The sequence below is a fragment of the Symphodus melops genome (assembly GCF_947650265.1).
Source record: "Symphodus melops genome assembly, chromosome: 5".
NCBI lineage: Eukaryota > Metazoa > Chordata > Actinopteri > Labriformes > Labridae > Symphodus > Symphodus melops.
In genome coordinates, this window is record NC_136695.1 from 14544016 (window position 1) to 14563595 (window position 19580).

Here is a 19580-nt window from a genome sequence, read left to right on the forward strand (position 1 = left end):
CAAGACACCAAACAACAAAACAAAGAGCCGCTCAATGCACAAAGTCTCTCAACCTTAGAGTAACTGTAAACAGTCTGTTCTGTCCAAAGCCTCGTCCTTTTAACAGCCTTTAATGCACACAATGCAGCAACAATAAACCATGTCTTGTCTTGCCTTTAGGTCACCCTGACAGAGTGTGACACGTTTGACCTTCAGGTGCTCAAAAGCCCATCAGACTACGTGGCTGCAGCCAACAGCACAGAGACTACAGACAAGATTGAGGCTTGCATGAAGCTGTGGATCAAACAGATAGAACAGGTAAGATGTGATCCTTTCTGCTTTTCTGCCGAAACTTTTTTTATTCTCTTCTGCATAAAAACAAACTTTTGTCCAGAGTTCTCCATGCATAGGGTGAAGCTGACAGGTGTAAGATAAATATTCTACAAGATATGTGCTCAATATTTAATGAAGCTTAGCAACAACTGTTTATAATTCAATTTCATCCGGAAAATAGTGAAGCTCTCCAACAGGTCACCTGTGAAGTACTATTTCAGTCATGTTGTTATTTTACTCGAGTCGTGTTTTATTGAGAAGCAGCAGAAAATATTTAAGAATGATTCATTCTCCTGTAGTTGCTGGAAAACGCTTTATTCATTCAAGGCCTGTTTGGAAATGTAGAAACGTCGGAGGATAATTTGCAGAAGTGACGCTTAAACAGAGAGCACGTGTTAAGCTCCTTTTGTTCCCAAGGTTCTTGCTGAAAGCGACCAGCTGAGAAAGGCTGACGACCTCGGACCACGGGCTGAGCTGGATCACTGGAAGAGACGAATGTCCCGCTTTAACTACCTGCTGGAGCAGCTGAAGAGGCCTGACGTTAAGGCTGCACTTGGTGTGCTCCTGATGGCCAAATCTAAACTCATAAAGGTCAGCCATGAATATGATTTTGGAAGTACAGTATATGTATGTTTTGCAGCCTCATTCTTAGTCCTGGATGTCAGTGTTGAATTCTTGTATTTCTCGAGATTTTCTCTATCGTAATGACTGCTCTAATCAATGTGAAACAGTTATTAAAGACATTAAATCAACATGTTTGTTCTGTCTAGTCGTGGCGGGAATTAGATATCCGGATTACCGATGCGGCCAATGAGGCCAAAGACAATGTCAAGTACCTCTACAGTCTGGAGAAGTTTTTTGACCCTCTCTACAACAGCGACCCTGTAAGAAAAATACTTGAATCTATTTTGAAAGATGAAGCGGTCTGCTGCATTTAACTGAACTTTCTCAACCATCTGTTCATATCTGTATGAAAAAAAGGCCTTTTTTTCCCCACAAATGCAGTTCATTGTTTCTCCTGTACAGTTGCACGAGAAAGTTATACAAATGCTCACTAGGAATAATTCCTTTATGACATCAGGTGTCGATGCTGGATGCAATCCCGGGCCTGATCAATGCCATCAGGATGATTCACAGCGTTTCTCGCTACTACAACACATCAGAAAAGATCACACTGCTTTTTGATAAGGTAGGAGAGGATGATGACGATAAAGAAGACGATTGTGTTTTCAACAATGACAATGTGCACACGTTCTTCTGCAGTCTATTGACTTTATAGGAGAGATTTGTGTTTGTCCTGATATTTGGATGACTAAAAGGAACCACATTGCTTTTCTGCATGCTGAGGGAATTATAACATTAAACCACATAACAACAACAACAACAAGTCATGAACAAGAGGATTGGTTCAAACGTTGAACATTAGTGCTCAGCATTAAATGATAATGTGAGGTGCAAAGAAAGAATGCTTTATGTTCCATGAAACACTTCCATCACCTCTGATATTTAGCTATTGTTGCTCAATATGTAGCCACATGCTGTTTAGTTCTGTAAAGTCTTGACATGCATCGCTTCATTTTATCCAACACATCAATGTCCCAAGGTGACAAACCAGATGATCGCTGCCTGCAAGGCCTACATCACTAATAATGACTCAAATTCAATATGGGACCAGCCCCAGGAAGTCGTCGTTGACAAAATCGAAGCTGCTATCCACCTTAACCAGGTATGGGATTCCACTTAGTGCTATCATTTGTAATGTTGATTTAAAATCATGTTCCACTTTAATTGCATGTGTTTGTTAATGTGTCTATTGCTAGAGGGGAATTGTCTGCTACAAAAACCACTATTTTACTAGATATCGATGTATGTAGATGTAGCAGAGTTTTACTAAATGTACTTGAGAATACAGCAGGCAGTTAAAATAAATCTGCATTTATACATTGGAAGAGTATAAAGGATGGTGACAAGTTCTGTGTCATTCAGGAGTACCAGCGGTATTTCCGTAAAACCAAGGAGAAGTTGGCGCAGACTCCTTCAGAGAGGCAGTTTGACTTTGGTGAGGTTTACATTTTTGGGAAGTTTGACACATTCCAGCGACGCCTCAACAAAATCCTGGAAATGTTCAGCACCATCTCCACCTACTCCGCCCTGCAGGACTCGAAGATAGAAGGACTGGAGACGGTGGCCACCAGGTTTCAAGTGAGAATAAATACAACAACGTTGTTACATCCGACTGCTGTCAAGAGATTTGATAAGATGAATAAAGCACTGAGACGCTTTTCATTAATTGAGTTAGTTGCACTGCTTGGTAGCTGAGCCTGCATCATGATTGAATATGTCAGTGGCAAAAATATAAGGCTTCTACAGTGGGCTATAATGAAGAATTGAACATTTCAACAGCTATTTATGAAATGCTTTTTCAATTCCAAAGTGACAGTAAACATGATCTCTAAAACAAAACTTCATGTGATAATTAACCTGAAAAAGCTGTTTAAATATCAAGATTTCATAAATAAACAAGAATACATTTCTAGTATGCACATAATTTCATTTGAGATTTTTTTAGAAATATGTTAGTGTCATTATTTGTTAGAATAATGATTTTTTTTTAAAAAGACAGTGCAGCTCAGGAGAGTCAACACACTTTGCAGGATACAGTTAAATATATCGTTGATATTTAGACTCTACTTGTAAGAGTAACGCTTCCATTTCTTGAAATGTTTGAGATTGTCTTTTTGGTGTTTTCCTTTGAGAGTTCATTGATGTGAGCTGTATGTTTGTTTCTGCTCTCCTGGACGTACAGACTGCAGAAATGCAGGCGAAATGGGAGGTAATGTCTCTCCACAGTCTTTCACCCGTAGTGATGCATGACCCATTTTTCATAGTTGACAGCCTGCAGTGGTAAAATTGATTGACGTGTAATTTTACCACTGCACACATTATTTATTAATAACATGGAATTACTAACTGCATGGAATGTTACCAGACAAGCCAACGTCATATGGATAAGTTAGTATTGTTCTGTTCATTTTCTCCCTCCAGCACCTTGCTCACAGATGTTTTTCATACTATCCAGTTCATCTGTCTGAAGTCAGCCAGTCCATTTAATGCTCAACTAAGCAAACAGAGCTGCATTAAAACAGGCCTTTTTCCTGTCAAAATTGGGAGTGACCTCTTCGACATACACAACATTTGTCAGTGAGCTTTAAGATTTTGTTTCTGAGGCTTTGACACAAAGTTGAGATGAAATTGGATGAAACAGTAACAGTAATCCCAAGGTCGTGTTTGATTGCAGCAGAACAACATGTCTCCATACTGTTCATCTTTCTATGTTTTTATATAACAGGCTATTATGTTCTCTGTTCCAGGCTATTGTTCTTACCATGAAGAAAAAACATTACAGTTTCCTGGACCAGAGACGAACTGACTTTGATGTTGACTACCAGGAATTCTGCCAAAGCACCTTGGAGCTTCATGTGAGGATGAAATGAGGCAATAAATGGAAAACCTCTACGGCTCATCTTTATATAACCCAAACCACTATGAGCTATTTGTCGGGTTCCTCTTTTTTAATGTGAAGGTTCCACTTCACTGTCCTCTTTTTAAACGCGTGTGTCATTGGTCTTTGTGCTCGCAGAGCCAGCTGAAGGGTTTCATGGATAGCACGTTTGAAAAGATTCCAAATATAGAGAGAGCTCTAAATGTGCTGAAGAAATTTGAAAGGTAATCCATTTTTTTTCCTTTTTTGCACAATTGCCCTCCATGCTAATCAAGGTCTTCTCTTCTCTAATCCTCCGTCCACAAAGCAGCCAATTCCATTTCCTCCCAGCGAACCAGCATGTTTATTGTATTCAAATGGTATTTCAGCTTTCAAACAGTCCATAATAAAATCACTAATATAAAGAAAAACTGCAAGATACATTATTTCTTCAGATTCAACATTAAGTAGTAGCAATAACACAATTGACTGCATTCTTAAAGTTTTTCTAGTTTACGTGTGCTTACTTTATTCTCATCTTATTTATATTTTTTTCGTCTAATATTGGTGCTCTGTTTTAAATTCTAATGTACTCATTTTGATTTGTGTGAAAACAGACTAGGGATCCTGGATCTCGGCATTGAGGAGAAGTATCAGCTCATTCTGCAGAACTATGGCCGGGACGTCGAAATGGTCTCTCGCATTTACATGAAACAGAAACTTGATCCCCCGATGGGCCGGGACTTGCCACCTGTGTCAGGACGCATCATGTGGGCTCGACAGCTGTACAGTAGGATCCAGGGTCCCATGGATCTCTTTCAGCAGGTAATACTCTCTCTCTATACTCATCTTCTTTTCTTTTCTTTCTTTTTTTAAATTTAAAGAAAAATTGTCATTGTGACTTTTTCTTTTAGTTATACATTGCCAATCTCTCCCTGTTTAGCAACCAGGAGTTCTTTCTACACCGGAGGCTAAGAAGATAATCAAGAATTATAACAGAGTTTCGAGGGTCCTGCTGGAGTTTGAGATACTCTATCACCAAAGCTGGATGACAAAGGTAAAAGGAGAATACAGTGTTGACTTGGGGTTAGAAAAGCGTTTAACATTAGAACGAGTCATGACTTGATATAAAAATTAAATTTTATGCTCAGCAGTGCACATAAACTGTGTAATAATCAAAGTGGGTTGTTTTCTCAACTCCTAACCACACTTACTGCCCGCGTAATCTCACTAATACTGTTTTCTCTTATTTGCGCACAAATCTAACTCACCATCCCACTTGATGCCTTCTACTCAGATGAAGGATGCCCGGTTTGGCCTGCAGGCCTCTCTTCTGGTCAAGTCTCCAGAGACGGGGCTTCTGTTTGTCAACTTTGACCCAGAGATTCTGACTCAGATCAGAGAGGCCAACTGCATGACAAAGATGAATTTGGAGATCCCATCCTTTGCGGCTCATTTGCAGCAGAAACAGGAAACCCTCAAAAAGAACTACAACAAATTACAGGTAGATGTGAATTACACACAGGGTCCAACTGCTAATCTATACACACTTTCGAGGAAATATGAGATGTCACATATGATTGTAAAGTTATGTCATGTTTGTTTAGAGATGAAAATGTTGCACGTTTTAATACAGACTTCTTAATGTGAGGAAACATAATTGTAACCGTATTTAGAGCTGACTCCACTGAACTAATACATTCAACACTGCTATGAGTTCATAATGAATGGCTTTAAATGTATTTTCTCTTCCAGCTGATTCTCAGTGAGAACACTAGAGTGCGGGCTAAGATTCAGAGTGCCTTTGAACAACTGGCCATGCCGCATGTAGCTAAGGTAGGCTCTGTTAGAACAGCTTTCGCAATGTATCTGAAGCCAGTATCCTAATTGTTGTTATTTATTGGATATTTATATTTATTCATTTATGACTGATGTAACATCTGTTAAATTAAAACCAGCTGTTCAAGAATTAAAATTTAATAAATATTAAAATATCAAATGACTTCACAATAAATTAGTAATACATAAATTTAGCTTTCTTACCTGATTCATTTTATGATTATTTTAAATAATACATCACGTTACTGCAGATGCTATGATATAATTGACAGTTAGACAGTGAGAGCTATTATAAAGGGAAATGTTTTTATGTTATTTGGAGCCACATTTTCATCCTAAGGTAGCAGAGCAAAGCTTGGCAAACCTTTATCTCGTTTTGAATGGAGAAATCTCAAGCAACAAGAAAAAAATAAAATCTTTTCGCTTGACTTTCTTTTTCACTTCATCAGCTGTATTTGCTCACTCGCTGTGTCTCACAAAGAGAGCACAGAGTTTACAGCTTGTGTGGCCCCTCAGTCAAACTCAGCCTTTCCAGATGTAAAGTAGCTGAAGGCTCCTAATCAATGTTTGGCTAATTAAGGGATAATCTATGTTAGGGTACGCCTTGAGCATTTACACACTGCTGTCAATAGATTTCATTGATGCTCTTCACCTTTTGTTGGCTATATTGTAAAATGTTTTAACTCACCTGATGGGTATTTTAAACTGACAGTAATATTAAAGATAACTGTTTAAGATACAGGTAGTCCTTCTGTCAGGGAGTAAAAGTCACATATTAGCAACAGCGATAATGTATTGTTTTGCCTTCAGCTCCATTTTATGACTCAGAATAAAGATTTAAACAGCTTAAATATTTTAAGATAATTCACTGCATCAGTCTTGTTCCAAGATCCTAATAGGAAAGTTCATGTGCACCTCGCCTCCCCATTCCCATGTGACTATCTACTTTTCAAAGTTCATCATCATCATACATTGTGAAATTGACAGGTGGATGAGGCTATACAGCCGGGTTTAACATCCCTCAACTGGACATCCCTGAACATTGACAAGTACCTCGACCGCATCGAAAAAGCTTTAGGTAAGCAAAAAAAAAAACACCAAGATCAATGAATCACAAGCTGGCTGCTTGACATCCTGCGACTCAGCACTCGCAGCATCTGATAATGGATAACTTTTAATACTCGCCGTTTGTGTGTGTACGTGTGCTCTCATGAACACCCCTCATGTATTCATTGCTCCGATCTATGAACCACACAAACTGACCTCTTTCTGAATTTCTTATTTTGTAGTCTCCCACTCCAACTGACACTAATCAAAAATACTTCTCCTTTTTTTCCCCCCCTTTGTGTCTGTGGACTCGTTCATAAAAAAACATCTTTGCAGTCGACCTGGAGCTGTTGATGGACCGGGTTAACGACTTGGTCGAGTTCAGGATTGATGCAGTATTGCAGGAGATGAGCGAATCCACACTGTGTGTGTTACCAGAGGATGAACCTGTCACCTGTGAGGAGTTTGTTCAGACCACACGGGTAAATATAAATAAGAATGTTCAGGTTCTTGTTACATTTTGTGCAGCATGCTAGGAAGAGGAAACAGGGCATCATCACAATCAATCCTATTGATTATATTCACTGCAGAGAGAGCATCTTAACCCGTACTATGTGATGTGCAATACTGTCTAGAAATCAGTGACATGAACTGATCATGACATCATTTGATTTAGTACTGAGATAACTTTATTACTGTTTGGTACGAATTAAGGTAAATTAAAAGAATGACAAGTGTTGTTGTAAATGTCATGTCCTCTGACCTTTGCATCCAGAGAGAAATCTGTACAAGTTTCATTATGGCTTCGGGAAACTAGCAATTCTAACCTGTTGATATGCTTCAGTGTACTACTACCTCTCTCACTTGTTGTTTTTCTATATGTGTACAGGACCTGTGCATAAAACAAGCCCAGAGCCTCAACACGAAGAGCTCATTAGTCGAGGAGGCTACGAATGAACTGATCAACATGCTGCTGGATTTTGAGCACAGCCGGAGAGGGGAGGTGGAGAAGACTGAAGAAGAAAGTCGTGCAGAAAGCAAGACGATAGATCATTTTGACAGTGAAGGTATATACTGTCATTTTTTCCCCCAGTGGTCATAAAGGATAGGAAATGAGAAGGGGCCAAAATGTGTACACACAGTTTCAACAGAATTTCTTTTTCAAAGAACAGACATGTTGACTTGATGTTAGAACATTCTAGTTGTTTTGATTTGCTCTGTTGAAGCGCTCGGTTGCATCATATCTGAAAGACGTTCTAGAGGTAAAAATGAACCCTTGTTATAAAGGATAGATGTTTGCTGTATAAATGTTTACTCATGTGTCTCAGGTGAAGATGAGGGCCGCTCCGAGGGCCGCCTCTTCTCCAGAAACACCCTGATCCCTCCTGCCAGCGTTGGCCCTTCATCTCCCCTGATGAGGAAAAAGAAGAAGCGAGACCTGATGGAGGTGATGGAGGAGGAAGCTCAGCAGCTGCTCTCCTACTTCAACCACCGCAACGTCGATGCTCTGCTCCGAATGACACGCAACACCCTGGAGATTTTACGCAAGCGCATCCACGCATCTTCGCTCATACATTTTTTGGGTACGTCTTGTGTAACCATTTTGCTGCTCTCTAAAGTTTCCTTTCTCATGATATAAACAAAAACAAATATTGGTTTTAAAAGCTCGTGTTTTGTCTGATTAAGTCTTAACCCACGACTTGTCACATTATGGTGGAAAAGAACAGATAATGAAAACGGCCGATTTAAAAAAAAGAATGCTCCTCCCATCCTTCGTAGTGGTCGACAGCTTTTGCTCTCTGCCAAAACCACTCTGCCAGCGTTGTCTCTTTTACCTCTGAACATGGCCTTAGGTCAATAAGTGCTCCAATTTGAGTCAGCTCGAGGCTTGACGTAGGGAAGAGGACGTCTTCTGCCTGCATAGCCTCATGAGCTGCACCATTTAAACAACTGGGCAATTGTCATGATCGGGCATGGGACACAAGCTAGGTTTGATCACCCTGTAGCTGGCCACCTTTGATGATGGTGTCTAGTATAAAAAGGCCGAAACACCACGTGTTAGGTACACTACTGGTGATGTGTCCTGTGTTTCATGATTCTTATCCTTGACTCAATGTTTACCTGGCAGATCCGTCTCCCCTCTTTTGGTGTTGAAAGGTCAAAACACCACATGATTCAGAGGTGCACCGCTGATGACGTGTCCCAAGATTTACATCTTTCCCACGTCTGAGATACAGCTCTCACGCCACTCTCAACATCCGGGCAAACCTCATGTGTTTACTAGCCATTGGCACAATGGAGAGCTTTCCATCACGTCCCATCTTTAATGATTCATTCATTTTGAGACACAGAGCTGATTTGGGTCTTTAATGTCACTTAAAATGCATTTCATAACACCTTTGAGGAACTATTGATATGACAGCATCATTCCACATTGATAATAAAAAAAGATGCTTCAAGTCAAACACGAAGAGTTGAAAGACCTGAGGCATCCAACACGACATTTTGACCAGACAGTGATAGATTGAGACATGTCTTTATACTGTATTAAAAACAACATCCTGTTTGACCGGAGGGTTGAGATCAATACATACACTAACACACAATCACTTTCATATTGGACATAGACTTTCTGATACTATGATCACAAATGTTTCATTTTCCAAGTTACTCAGATACTTTGAGAAAAAATAACTGATTTATAGTTCGTGCTGTAGAGATTTTACACCATTAACCAGGCAAATATAGTTTTTTTTTTTTTTTTTGACTTATTTCTTTATCCATACGACTGGAGAGAAAGATTGAATTGAACTTAAATCTGAACAAATGGAGATCACAATCCTGTTGAAAATAAGAGGCACACAAGCATGGATAGTTGACCAATTTCATTCATCCTGGCTTGTAAGATGTATTTACGCATGTTCTTTCTGCCATGCTTTGAGTTTGTTCATCTTTTAAAGCCCCTTCTCTCTCCTCGAAGCGGAAGGTGACTTAGGAAGTCGCGGCAGAAGCAGCAGTCAGCAGGCCATATTCAGAATCTGTGTGACTCTGTCCATCCCTAACATTGCTATGGTCCCTGCACTTGAGGAGGTCCAACAGGCTCTAAACAGGGCTGTCGAGTGTATTGTTAGTGTCACCAAGGGAGTCAGCCAGTGGAGCAAGGAAAGGATTTCCAAGGTGGGTTCTCCTGATTGTTCAATTAATAATCGTTTAACTTTACCAGGGAGATAATTCAACGGTTCCATAGGGGACCAAACAAACCCCAGGTCTTTCCCCTCATGTGTTTTTTTTATTCCTTACAGAGAAAAATGAATGAAAGACGAATGGCAGCTCTGAAACAGGACAGCTCTGAGAGCGAATCAGAAGATGGAACGACAACACACAGAAGCCTGGCCGGTACGAGAAGGAGTGGGAACTGTACCTAACTCAACAGATTTGCTGCATTTTCGGGCCTCAGAGTTCTTTCCTCAAATTGTTTTTGGAGGAAAAGAACACAGATCATTAGCTAGTGTACTACAGTCACTTGATAATCAGATCTCCTCATTTCGCAGCTCATCAGAGCAAAGCCACATCTGACAAGGATCAAATGAAAATGTGTTGAGGGAAATTAGAGGAATATGTCAGTGGCTCAGGGAAGAAGCCATTCAGGCAAATGGCATTTAAAAACCACATTACTTTAGGTCTAATGCTGTGAAACTCTGTGATTGATGCACTGAAAGGAATACACACCTTTAGTTACAGTAATAACTTAGAGTTTGACATGCGCACATCTTACACTGGAAAAATAGTTTATATAAAACTTTCCAGGTGTTTAAATGCAAGACAAACACAATTATAGCTTCATCCTAAATCCATTCATTTCATTTATTTTCATGTATTCTCCAGGAATCATTGATGGCAGGCACTTATTTACAATGATGTCGAGAATAAATTAAGGATTCTAGGCATAGTATTGATCAAACTCTGTCCCTCCTTTCATGAAATCCTTCAAATTTGTACCTTACAGATGGCAGCACTTCGGAGATTTCAGCAAATGTTTTCCACGCCATCCCATTTCAAGCTAGAAACTACTACAAGAGTGTGTCTGAAAATAAGGAGATAGCCAAGCAGGTGTCTGTTCTCAGCACCTCCATCAGCTCCATCAGAAAAGTAAGTGGCCCATAGTTTTTCAAGGAACATTTTGCTGAAGCATGTTTTGTATCAAGCTCTCCAATACTGTTTATCTCATATACCAGACGCTTACAATACAATCAATGATGTATTATTGTCTATACTATACTGTTTGCAAGTGGAATGGTCTCAGACACGGTTACAGGCACACTTGTGTGGGAGAGGTTAAGCCTAATGGCCTTCATCAGGGCGTTAAGAGTTCTGCGAAGTTGTGCTCATATAAAGCCGTCCATTTTCTCTGTTTAACTCCTTTTCTGTTATTGTGCAGGAAGTGATGAGTGCTCTGAACCGTTTCAGCCGTTACCACCACATCTGGAGAAAGGACCGTGAAGACACCATGCAGAAGTATGATCAGTTGAAGGACTGATTCTGACTCTTTTCACGGAGGCTTGACCCTCTGTTTGTTTTTGTTGTTTTTTTTCAACAGGTTTATTCAGGGCAGCCCCTTGCTATCTGAGTTTGAGAGCCAAATACTTTTCTATCGAGATCTGGAGCTGGAAATAAACTCTGAACCAGAGTACATCACTGTTGGAGCTTTAGCTCTTTTCACAGGTTAGACACGAGTTTCAAGTCATTGCTGGAACTGTCACTAGATTTGTATTTATTTATTTCTTGTTTCAATTAAACTTTTACAACACTTTTCAAAGTTCATAAATTATGAGTATGAACTATTATATTGACTTTAAGACAAACAGCCACTGACATCTGCATTCTCACATGTATTTCTTTGGACCAGCGGACCTTAAGCTATCTCTAACTGCTGAAACCAAGAACTGGATGGTGGACTATGGACTGTACTGCAACAGGAAATATCGATCAGAGATGGAGCAGATCTTTGCCTTTGTTGATGAAGCAGGAAAGAAACTGAATCGGCAGATCAAAGATCTGGATGACATCCGCATCGCCATGGCAGCATTAAAAGAGATCAGAGAGCACCAGATATCTATTGATTTTCAAGTTGGTCCAATAGAGGTAAATCCCAACATGAGGTCTTTCATACGTCACTGAGGGGCAGCTGTTGCTCAGTGGCAGAGTCAGTCATCTCTCGATTGGAAAGTCGTGGTTTCCATCCTCAGCGCCTGCAGTCACATATTGCCTTGGGCAAGACGCTGGACCCTGAAATGCTGTGAATGTGTAGGAAGAGGAATGGGATTAGTTAATACTGATGGACACATAGCAGCCTTTGCTATCAGTTTGAGAGTGTGGAGTGAATGGATCAAAGTGACACGCATGTTAAAAAGTGCTTTTAGTGGTCAGAAGAATAAAAAGCATTATCCCTGTCAACACACCCATGTGGGCTTATTATGGGTCCCTGATGCTACCTTTAAGGGTAGTAACCATTATTATTATGGGCAAACAAAGGCTCTTTTTACACACTCATGCAATACAGTTATTGTGTTAAATGCTATAATAATAAAAATAGTGATAGCAAAGAGACCAGTATTACAATTAATTACTTTTTTATTTTCATTTAACAACAAGCAAAGATGAGACCTTGAATTAGTCATTTTCCACCTCAAAGTCCTTGTTGAGGTGTTGCCTGTGTTACGATTCACTGAATGTTTGGACCAAGACACATGACTCAGAGACAGCTTAATCAGTTTTAACAATAATTTTAATAAACACGATGACTGGAATGAATGTGCCAGAAGTCCCAGTTCGTCCATAAACGGTGCAGCAATGTAAATCCGGTGCGGTATAGCATTTAACACAATAACTGTATTGCATGAGTGTGTAAAAAGAGCCTTTGTTTGCCCATAATAATAATGGTTACTACCCTTAAAGGTAGCATCAGGGACCCATAATAAGCCCACATGGGGCCCAGCTAGTTTGGGCCCCAGATGGGAGAAACCTGGGTTGCTCATGTGGGTCTAAGCTAGGGCCTATGTAATGCCCACCTTGAGCCCATCTGGGCTTGCCCACATGAGGCCACCATGGAACCCTGGACAAAGTTAACTGGGACCCAGCTAGGCCGCTACAAAATGGGGCCCATTCACCAGCCCATATCTGACCCACATGGGCCCTGCATGGGTGTGTTGACAGGGTGCACTGCCCACCTACTGCCCATGTGGGGCCCAACAACGAAGCCCAACCAGCCCTAGTGAGGCCCATATGGGCCCCAACTGTACGTGTTTGCTGGGTAAGCATATTCTCTTGTTCCAGGAGTCCTATGCCATGCTTCACAAATATGAGCTGTCAGTGGCTAAAGAGGAGGCGGATAAGGTGGATACTCTGCGTTACACTTGGGAGAAGCTGTTGTCCAGAAGCACTGAGGTACAAAACGAGCTGGTGGCCCTGCAGCCGAACTTCAGAGGAGAGCTCATCAGCAATGTGGAGACCTTCCTGGAAGACTGTCAACACTTCTATCTGGACTATGACAAGGTAACATAAGAAAGAGACAGAAAATGGCACAATGGTTGTTGACTGCATAAACCACTAGACACTCAGGAGACTGGAAAGCTATAGCAATAGAGTGAAAAAGATGTAAACAGAAACTCTCTCTGCTTCAGGATGGTCCCATGGTGGTGGGACTGGCTCCTCAGGATGCCAGTGACAGACTCATCATGTTTCAGGTTTGTTACAAATTTAGCCTGTAACTTTTTTTGTGTACTTGATATTAGCCATGATGTAACAACATGAAAAGTTTTGTTTTTTGCCATTTAAGTAAACCATTCTTTCCATTAATTGTAACAGTCAAACTGTGCTTGCCTGTGTTTACTGTTTATGCACTAAGAATCATCTTTATCTCTTTTCATTTATCAATGGAAAAAAAAAAAGTTTTCTACTGATTTCGGATGAACTGTTGCCATTCTTTCCCTCTTTAGAACCGATTTGACAATTTGTTCAGGAAGTACATCACCTACACAGATGGAGAGGAGCTGTTTGGACTTCCTGGTACCCATCATCCTCAGCTGTTGGAGATCAGGAAGCAGCTGGCTCTGCTGCAGAAGTTGTATGGCCTTTACAACAATGTCATCGAGACAGTAAACGGTTACTATGACATTCTCTGGGCTGACATCCACATTGAGAAAATCAATAACGAGCTACTGGACTTTCAGACAAGGTGAGACAATTTCCGTTTCTTGAATTTATAAACCATGTGCATGCTCACAAAAGCCCATCTTGGTGGCCTTTATGGTGTAACAAAGACTGTAAACTAGTAGTCATGGACACACACAGTGTTGGATTTAAATACTATAAACAATAAATAATGTATTTAAATCCAAAGTTTGCAAAGTTTCATGACAAAAAAGGTACATACTGTACAATGCATGTTAAACTGAATGTTCACACTTCACACTCCGTCTGATTCATGCTGACCCGTGAAAGGTACAGTGAGAAGCTTTCTGAAAATAGTGTTTCACTTTCTACAAAACTGAAACAAACAATATTAGACTGAAGTGAGTACAGCAGATAAGATCTATTAGGGATTTAAATGAATAGTGTTTGTCACACAAAGTAATCAGTTAGTCATGTTTCCACCGAAGGTGAGTGGCCATCAAATCCAGAGACTACCAGCGTACCATACAAAGAGAAAGAGACACGAAAGGAAAACAAATTGAAAGTTTTTTATTTTTATTCTGTCCTCCTCCTCCTCCTCCTCCTCCTCCTCACCACAAAGCTGTATCCATGCCTGATAACGATGCTCTACCCATATCAAAAGTATTTTTTATTCATTCCTTGCATGACTGCTCCAGAAGATATCAACGTCATATTTTCCATCCCCGTTTATCTTTGTGCTCTGTCCTCTGCTCAGTTTTGTCATTTTGCCAAGGGAAATTGAAGGGACGGAGGATAACAAAGTACAAGTTGGTGTTAGATGAAAAAGTAGTTCTTTATAAGTCTCCATATTGATTTTCTTCTGAAAGTGTGGATATCATTACATGTTTAAAGAAGTCTAAATAGGTGACAGGACAACCTCTGGCTGTAAGGCTGCCTGACAGTTATGAAATGTGTTTCTTTGGCCATGTAGCTGTACAACTGTTTAACACTACTGTTTCATGATTACCTCTGTATCATTTCCACCGTGTTCTGTGAAAGGAGGACAAACATAGTGTTCTCTTTTTTGGACTCGTGCATAATTAGGCTAAAACCTGGAAGCCATGTGTTAGCTATATAAGAACTGATTACTGTCCTTCCTCTTGCTTTAGGTGTCGCAAACTGCCTCGCGCTCTCAAAGAGTGGCAGGCGTTCCTCGACCTCAAGAAAACAATCGATGAATTCAGTGAGTGCTGCCCCCTACTGGAGCTCATGACTAACAAGGCTATGATGACTCGCCACTGGAAGAGAATAACTGAGGTTGGTTAAACAAGTTGATTAGAATACCACTTAACAGCTATATTCTCATAAAAGGAAGCTATCAAAAGATGTTTTATTCTCATGTGATGATATACAAACTGCAAATTCTGTTTTTTGAAGTTTCCTGAAGAAGGCAAGATGCCGAAATGTGTCAAATAAAACGTTTTTTCCATTTTCTACATAAAGTTCGTGTCCATTTACAAAAAAGCATGTCTACCTTTTTTTTGTAAAGACAGGTATCTTAGCTTTGCTCACACCCTCTACCAAAGAGCAGCGTCTTTTTTAAACTATGACTAGCTCAAGAAGCTCTCCTGTTCCTCGACTTTTCTTTAAAGTCCATTTTTTTTGCCTTGTTTTGCTCAGGTGACTGGACATAACTTTGAGGTGGAGAGTGATGCATTCAAACTGCGTAACATCATGGAGGCTCCTCTGCTCAAGTTCAAAGAGGAGATTGAGGTAAGTGTGTACACAAGGCAGCCTACGTAGATCAAGGAAACAGCAGAGTCATCTAAAGCACTGGTCAGCTTCAAACAATAAACTTGTATGCCCGATCAATAGCAGAAATGTCCTCCTTCAAAAACAGGTGTGTGAAAATGTACGTTTATTTGAATTATTATTATTTTTTTCTTTTTGCACAGGATATCTGTATCAGTGCGGTGAAAGAGAGGGATATTGAGCAGAAGCTGAAGCAGGTGATTGCTGAGTGGGACAACAAGACTTTCACGTTTGCTAACTTTAAGACCCGTGGAGAACTGCTTCTGAGAGGAGATAGCACGTCGGAGATCATCGCCAGCATGGAAGACAGCCTGATGATGTTGGGGTCTCTTATGAGCAACAGGTATGTCATTTTGGATTGACACAATAATCAAACAGGATTTTAAATGGTGACATCAGATTAAAGTGCTTCAAAACACATTACAAGGAAGATTTGTTCAGTGTCACTTGTATAGAATTGATATTATAGTGAAGCAAGCTGTTACTGTTTGGGTTATACATTGCAAGACTTGATAAAGTAATTTGTTTTTTTCAAGGTACAATACCCCGTTTAAAGCCCAGATCCAAAAGTGGGTTCAAAATCTTTCCAACACTACTGACATCATAGAAAACTGGATGACCGTCCAAAACCTCTGGATCTACCTGGAAGCTGTGTTTGTGGGCGGAGACATCGCCAAACAGCTGCCTAAGGTAGAATACGTCTCTGATATCAAGTCATGCTGGTTTCCAAAATCTAGCTGAGCTAAAGCACAAAACTCCACTCTCATTTCTGTTCTTGATCTTCTTGAATGGCTTACATTTACATTTAATTATCGTTTGAAGTCAACAATGTGAAAATCCCGTTTTGTGATTAGAAACTTTCATTGATAAAACGCAGAAACCTGACTTTGAAACGTGTTTACCAATATTATCCTTACATCTTCTGTGTTTCTGATCTAAATCTAGTAATTCAGATTTTTTTCTGTTAAACCATTGTTTTTCATTTCAGCACACAACCAAATTGACTCTTAACATTGCAACATGATTTATTTTTTATTTTTACAAAAATACTGCAGTGAAATACCTCCCAGCTCATGAGTTAACTTCTCTGTTTTAAGGAAGCAAAGCGCTTTTCTAACATTGACAAATCCTGGGTGAAGATCATGATGCGGGCTCACGAGATGCCCAATGTAGTCCAATCCTGTGTGGGAGATGAGACTATGGGTCAGCTGCTCCCTCACCTCCTTGAACAGCTGGAGATCTGCCAGAAGTCACTTACAGGGTAAGCACAAGATTACAGTCTAAATTAACCCACACCTAAAAACAACATGGAGTCTGGAGTATAAGCTGTACAGTTATATTATTGACAGGGAAGACAACCTGCTGTTATACATCTGTCTCGTTTGTTGTGTTTACAAAATACATAAGGACAAACTGTTGCAGTTAACTTTTTCTTTTTTCTTTTTTTTAAATGATGCTATTAAACAGCTACCTGGAAAAGAAGCGCCTGATGTTTCCTCGCTTCTTCTTCGTCTCTGACCCTGCTCTGTTGGAGATCCTGGGACAGGCGTCGGACTCGCACACAATCCAGGCTCACCTTCTCAATGTCTTCGACAACATCAAATGTGTCAAGTTTCATGACAAGGTGAATTTTCATGGAGTGTTGTAACAAAATTTAAGGAAAACTGCATCTAGCTAAACCTCTGACGGCAGATTTTTTTTCACAGTTGAGGCTCTGACTATGTTACTGTTATGAAAACAGACAAGGAGCGCCAACCTGTGACTCCTTTCCTGCATGTCACTTCTCTCTCTCTCTCTCTCTCTCTCCCTTTCTCTCTCTCTCTCTCTCTCTCTCTCTCTCTCTCTCTCTCTCTCCCTCTCCCTCCCCCCCCTCCCATAACAAGACTTTCAATAAACCTTCAAATATATATATACAGTATATACACTACATAGCCAGACAAATGAGCTGATTATTTAGAATACTTTTAGAAAAGATTATATGGACCTGTTATCATATATTTTCCTACTTCACAACTGAATAGGATGGCTGTGTTTCTAATTTCCAAAAAATATGCCCTCTTCCTCAGATATATGATCGCATTCTGGCAGTGTCATCACGAGAAGGGGAGACTGTGGAGCTGGAGCGTCCTGTCATAGCAGAGGGGAACGTTGAAGTTTGGCTCAATGCTTTGCTGAAGGAATCCCAGAGGTCTTTGCACCTGGTGATTCGTCAGGCTGCCCTGACCATTCAGGACTCTGGCTTCCAGCTTGTGGATTTCCTGAACTCCTTTCCTGCTCAGGTAGATCTTGTTTTGGGTTAAAAAGTGAAGAAAGTAAGTCATTGATGTTTTAGATCATGGGCCGTCGAATTCAGGGATTGTTGACCAAGGACTGAGAACACAAATAGACCAAGATGTTGATATTTGCCCTTTAATTTCTGCGTCAATAAATGGAATATTTGTCTTAAAGGTAATTTTCTACAGAACTACATTTTCAGCTTTTTTTTCTCTTTACTCATCACAGATGTTTATTTGATTTAACTTTATTCTGTGTCCAGGGAAACAGAAAAAGTGATTTTATATGGATTGCTTTTTTTTTTTTCTTCAGTTGTGCGATAACAAAATATCATTGTCCTCAATCCAGGTGGGCTTGCTCGGTATTCAGATGATATGGACAAGGGACTCTGAGGAGGCTCTGAACAATGCCAGGTATGATCGGCGCATTATGGCCAAAACCAACCAACTGTTCCTGGATCTGCTCAACACACTGATCGACATGACCACAAGAGACCTGGGGACTGTAGAGAGGACCAAGTATGAGACCCTCATCACCATCCATGTCCACCAGAGGGATATCTTTGATGACTTGGTGAGTATAGTGTTGTTGATAGTAAAACACTTTGGCATAGTTACAACTCCACCTCTGTCATAAAAACAGGTTTAAAAGAGATGCAAACCGTCGTCTGACTCACAATGACTCTTTAACCATGGAGCCACGCTGTCCAGAGATTCTCTTAATCTTTTAATATTATGAACTTTCCATCATTAAACCGGATAGGGAAACCCTCCCTATCTCTATTTCACAACTTTTCCAGTCTTCGATTGCCACCGTCACAACTGTTTTTAAACATGTCAGCATTAAAATCAAACTGGGCATATCGTTTACCAAAAACAATGAATTTTTTCAGTTTCAACATTGTGCTTTTTTTCTGTATTCTATCTAATTTGAGTTTTTAATTGTTTTGCAAATCATCACATTCTATTTTTATTTACATTTATTTTACACAAGGTTCCTACTTTTCAGCAATGGGGGTTTGAATTATGGCTACTGAATTAAATTGGACCGTCCTGTTGAGGTCTTTTACCAATTCAGTTTAGTTTTTTTTTTTCACATCAGAATCCACAGCAAAAGAAAGCTTACCTTTTATTAGAACTGCTTTCACTGGTGATGAGCTCTGATAATACTTTTTTTTGTGTATGTCACAAAGAGTCTGTTATATCTTATAAGATCTTCAAAGTGTTAACATGTGCAGCCAAATGATATTTAGAACTAGCGAAAGGACCGTCTTTGAAGTCTCCACTTGCAGAGTATATTGTCTGACTAGGGTCCAAGGTGACTAGAACAGGTGTGAAGATCCTCTTTGCAACGTGTTTTTCTTTTTCATTGAATTCTCTATCCTATCCTACTCCGTTCATTTTTTTTCTTTCCCTCTCCTCTATCCCCACCTCTTTCCTCTTCTTACGTTATTCTACTCTTTGTTTTCCATCCTTTAACTCATCCTCCTCCTCATTCTGTTGCTTCACTACTTCTTTGATGTTACTTCCACCTAATTTTCTTCTTTTACCCTCTGGACCGTCTCCTTTTTCATCTTCTCTCCCTACTTCCACCTTTTCTTTTTTAACGTAACCTTCCCGTCACCTAATGCCCACTCATACATCTTGCCCTTCTAACGCTCCAT

General features: G+C 40.1%; 1 protein-coding gene across 2 annotated transcripts in view; it reads left to right on the forward strand.

The window, feature by feature from the left end:
* Nucleotides 1-19580, forward strand: part of dnah5 (dynein, axonemal, heavy chain 5) — an 89678-nt gene that overhangs the window by 9922 nt on the left and 60176 nt on the right. The window contains exons 6-39 of one of the 2 annotated variants that reach the window (XM_079343741.1): nucleotides 160-297; nucleotides 730-903; nucleotides 1083-1196; nucleotides 1394-1501; nucleotides 1916-2038; nucleotides 2299-2514; nucleotides 3119-3145; nucleotides 3684-3791; nucleotides 3953-4038; nucleotides 4411-4618; nucleotides 4737-4850; nucleotides 5091-5297; nucleotides 5549-5629; nucleotides 6620-6710; nucleotides 7016-7161; nucleotides 7569-7746; nucleotides 8008-8262; nucleotides 9660-9856; nucleotides 9982-10075; nucleotides 10686-10828; nucleotides 11118-11194; nucleotides 11277-11401; nucleotides 11586-11821; nucleotides 13013-13231; nucleotides 13360-13422; nucleotides 13675-13913; nucleotides 15001-15148; nucleotides 15512-15604; nucleotides 15787-15986; nucleotides 16180-16333; nucleotides 16741-16904; nucleotides 17111-17267; nucleotides 17710-17922; nucleotides 18266-18490. In XM_079343741.1, the coding sequence (XP_079199867.1) occupies nucleotides 160-297; nucleotides 730-903; nucleotides 1083-1196; nucleotides 1394-1501; nucleotides 1916-2038; nucleotides 2299-2514; nucleotides 3119-3145; nucleotides 3684-3791; nucleotides 3953-4038; nucleotides 4411-4618; nucleotides 4737-4850; nucleotides 5091-5297; nucleotides 5549-5629; nucleotides 6620-6710; nucleotides 7016-7161; nucleotides 7569-7746; nucleotides 8008-8262; nucleotides 9660-9856; nucleotides 9982-10075; nucleotides 10686-10828; nucleotides 11118-11194; nucleotides 11277-11401; nucleotides 11586-11821; nucleotides 13013-13231; nucleotides 13360-13422; nucleotides 13675-13913; nucleotides 15001-15148; nucleotides 15512-15604; nucleotides 15787-15986; nucleotides 16180-16333; nucleotides 16741-16904; nucleotides 17111-17267; nucleotides 17710-17922; nucleotides 18266-18490 (5121 nt within the window). The remainder of the gene's footprint in view (nucleotides 1-159; nucleotides 298-729; nucleotides 904-1082; nucleotides 1197-1393; nucleotides 1502-1915; nucleotides 2039-2298; nucleotides 2515-3118; nucleotides 3146-3683; nucleotides 3792-3952; nucleotides 4039-4410; nucleotides 4619-4736; nucleotides 4851-5090; nucleotides 5298-5548; nucleotides 5630-6619; nucleotides 6711-7015; nucleotides 7162-7568; nucleotides 7747-8007; nucleotides 8263-9659; nucleotides 9857-9981; nucleotides 10076-10685; nucleotides 10829-11117; nucleotides 11195-11276; nucleotides 11402-11585; nucleotides 11822-13012; nucleotides 13232-13359; nucleotides 13423-13674; nucleotides 13914-15000; nucleotides 15149-15511; nucleotides 15605-15786; nucleotides 15987-16179; nucleotides 16334-16740; nucleotides 16905-17110; nucleotides 17268-17709; nucleotides 17923-18265; nucleotides 18491-19580) is intronic. The other variant, XM_079343740.1, reaches the window with a different exon arrangement.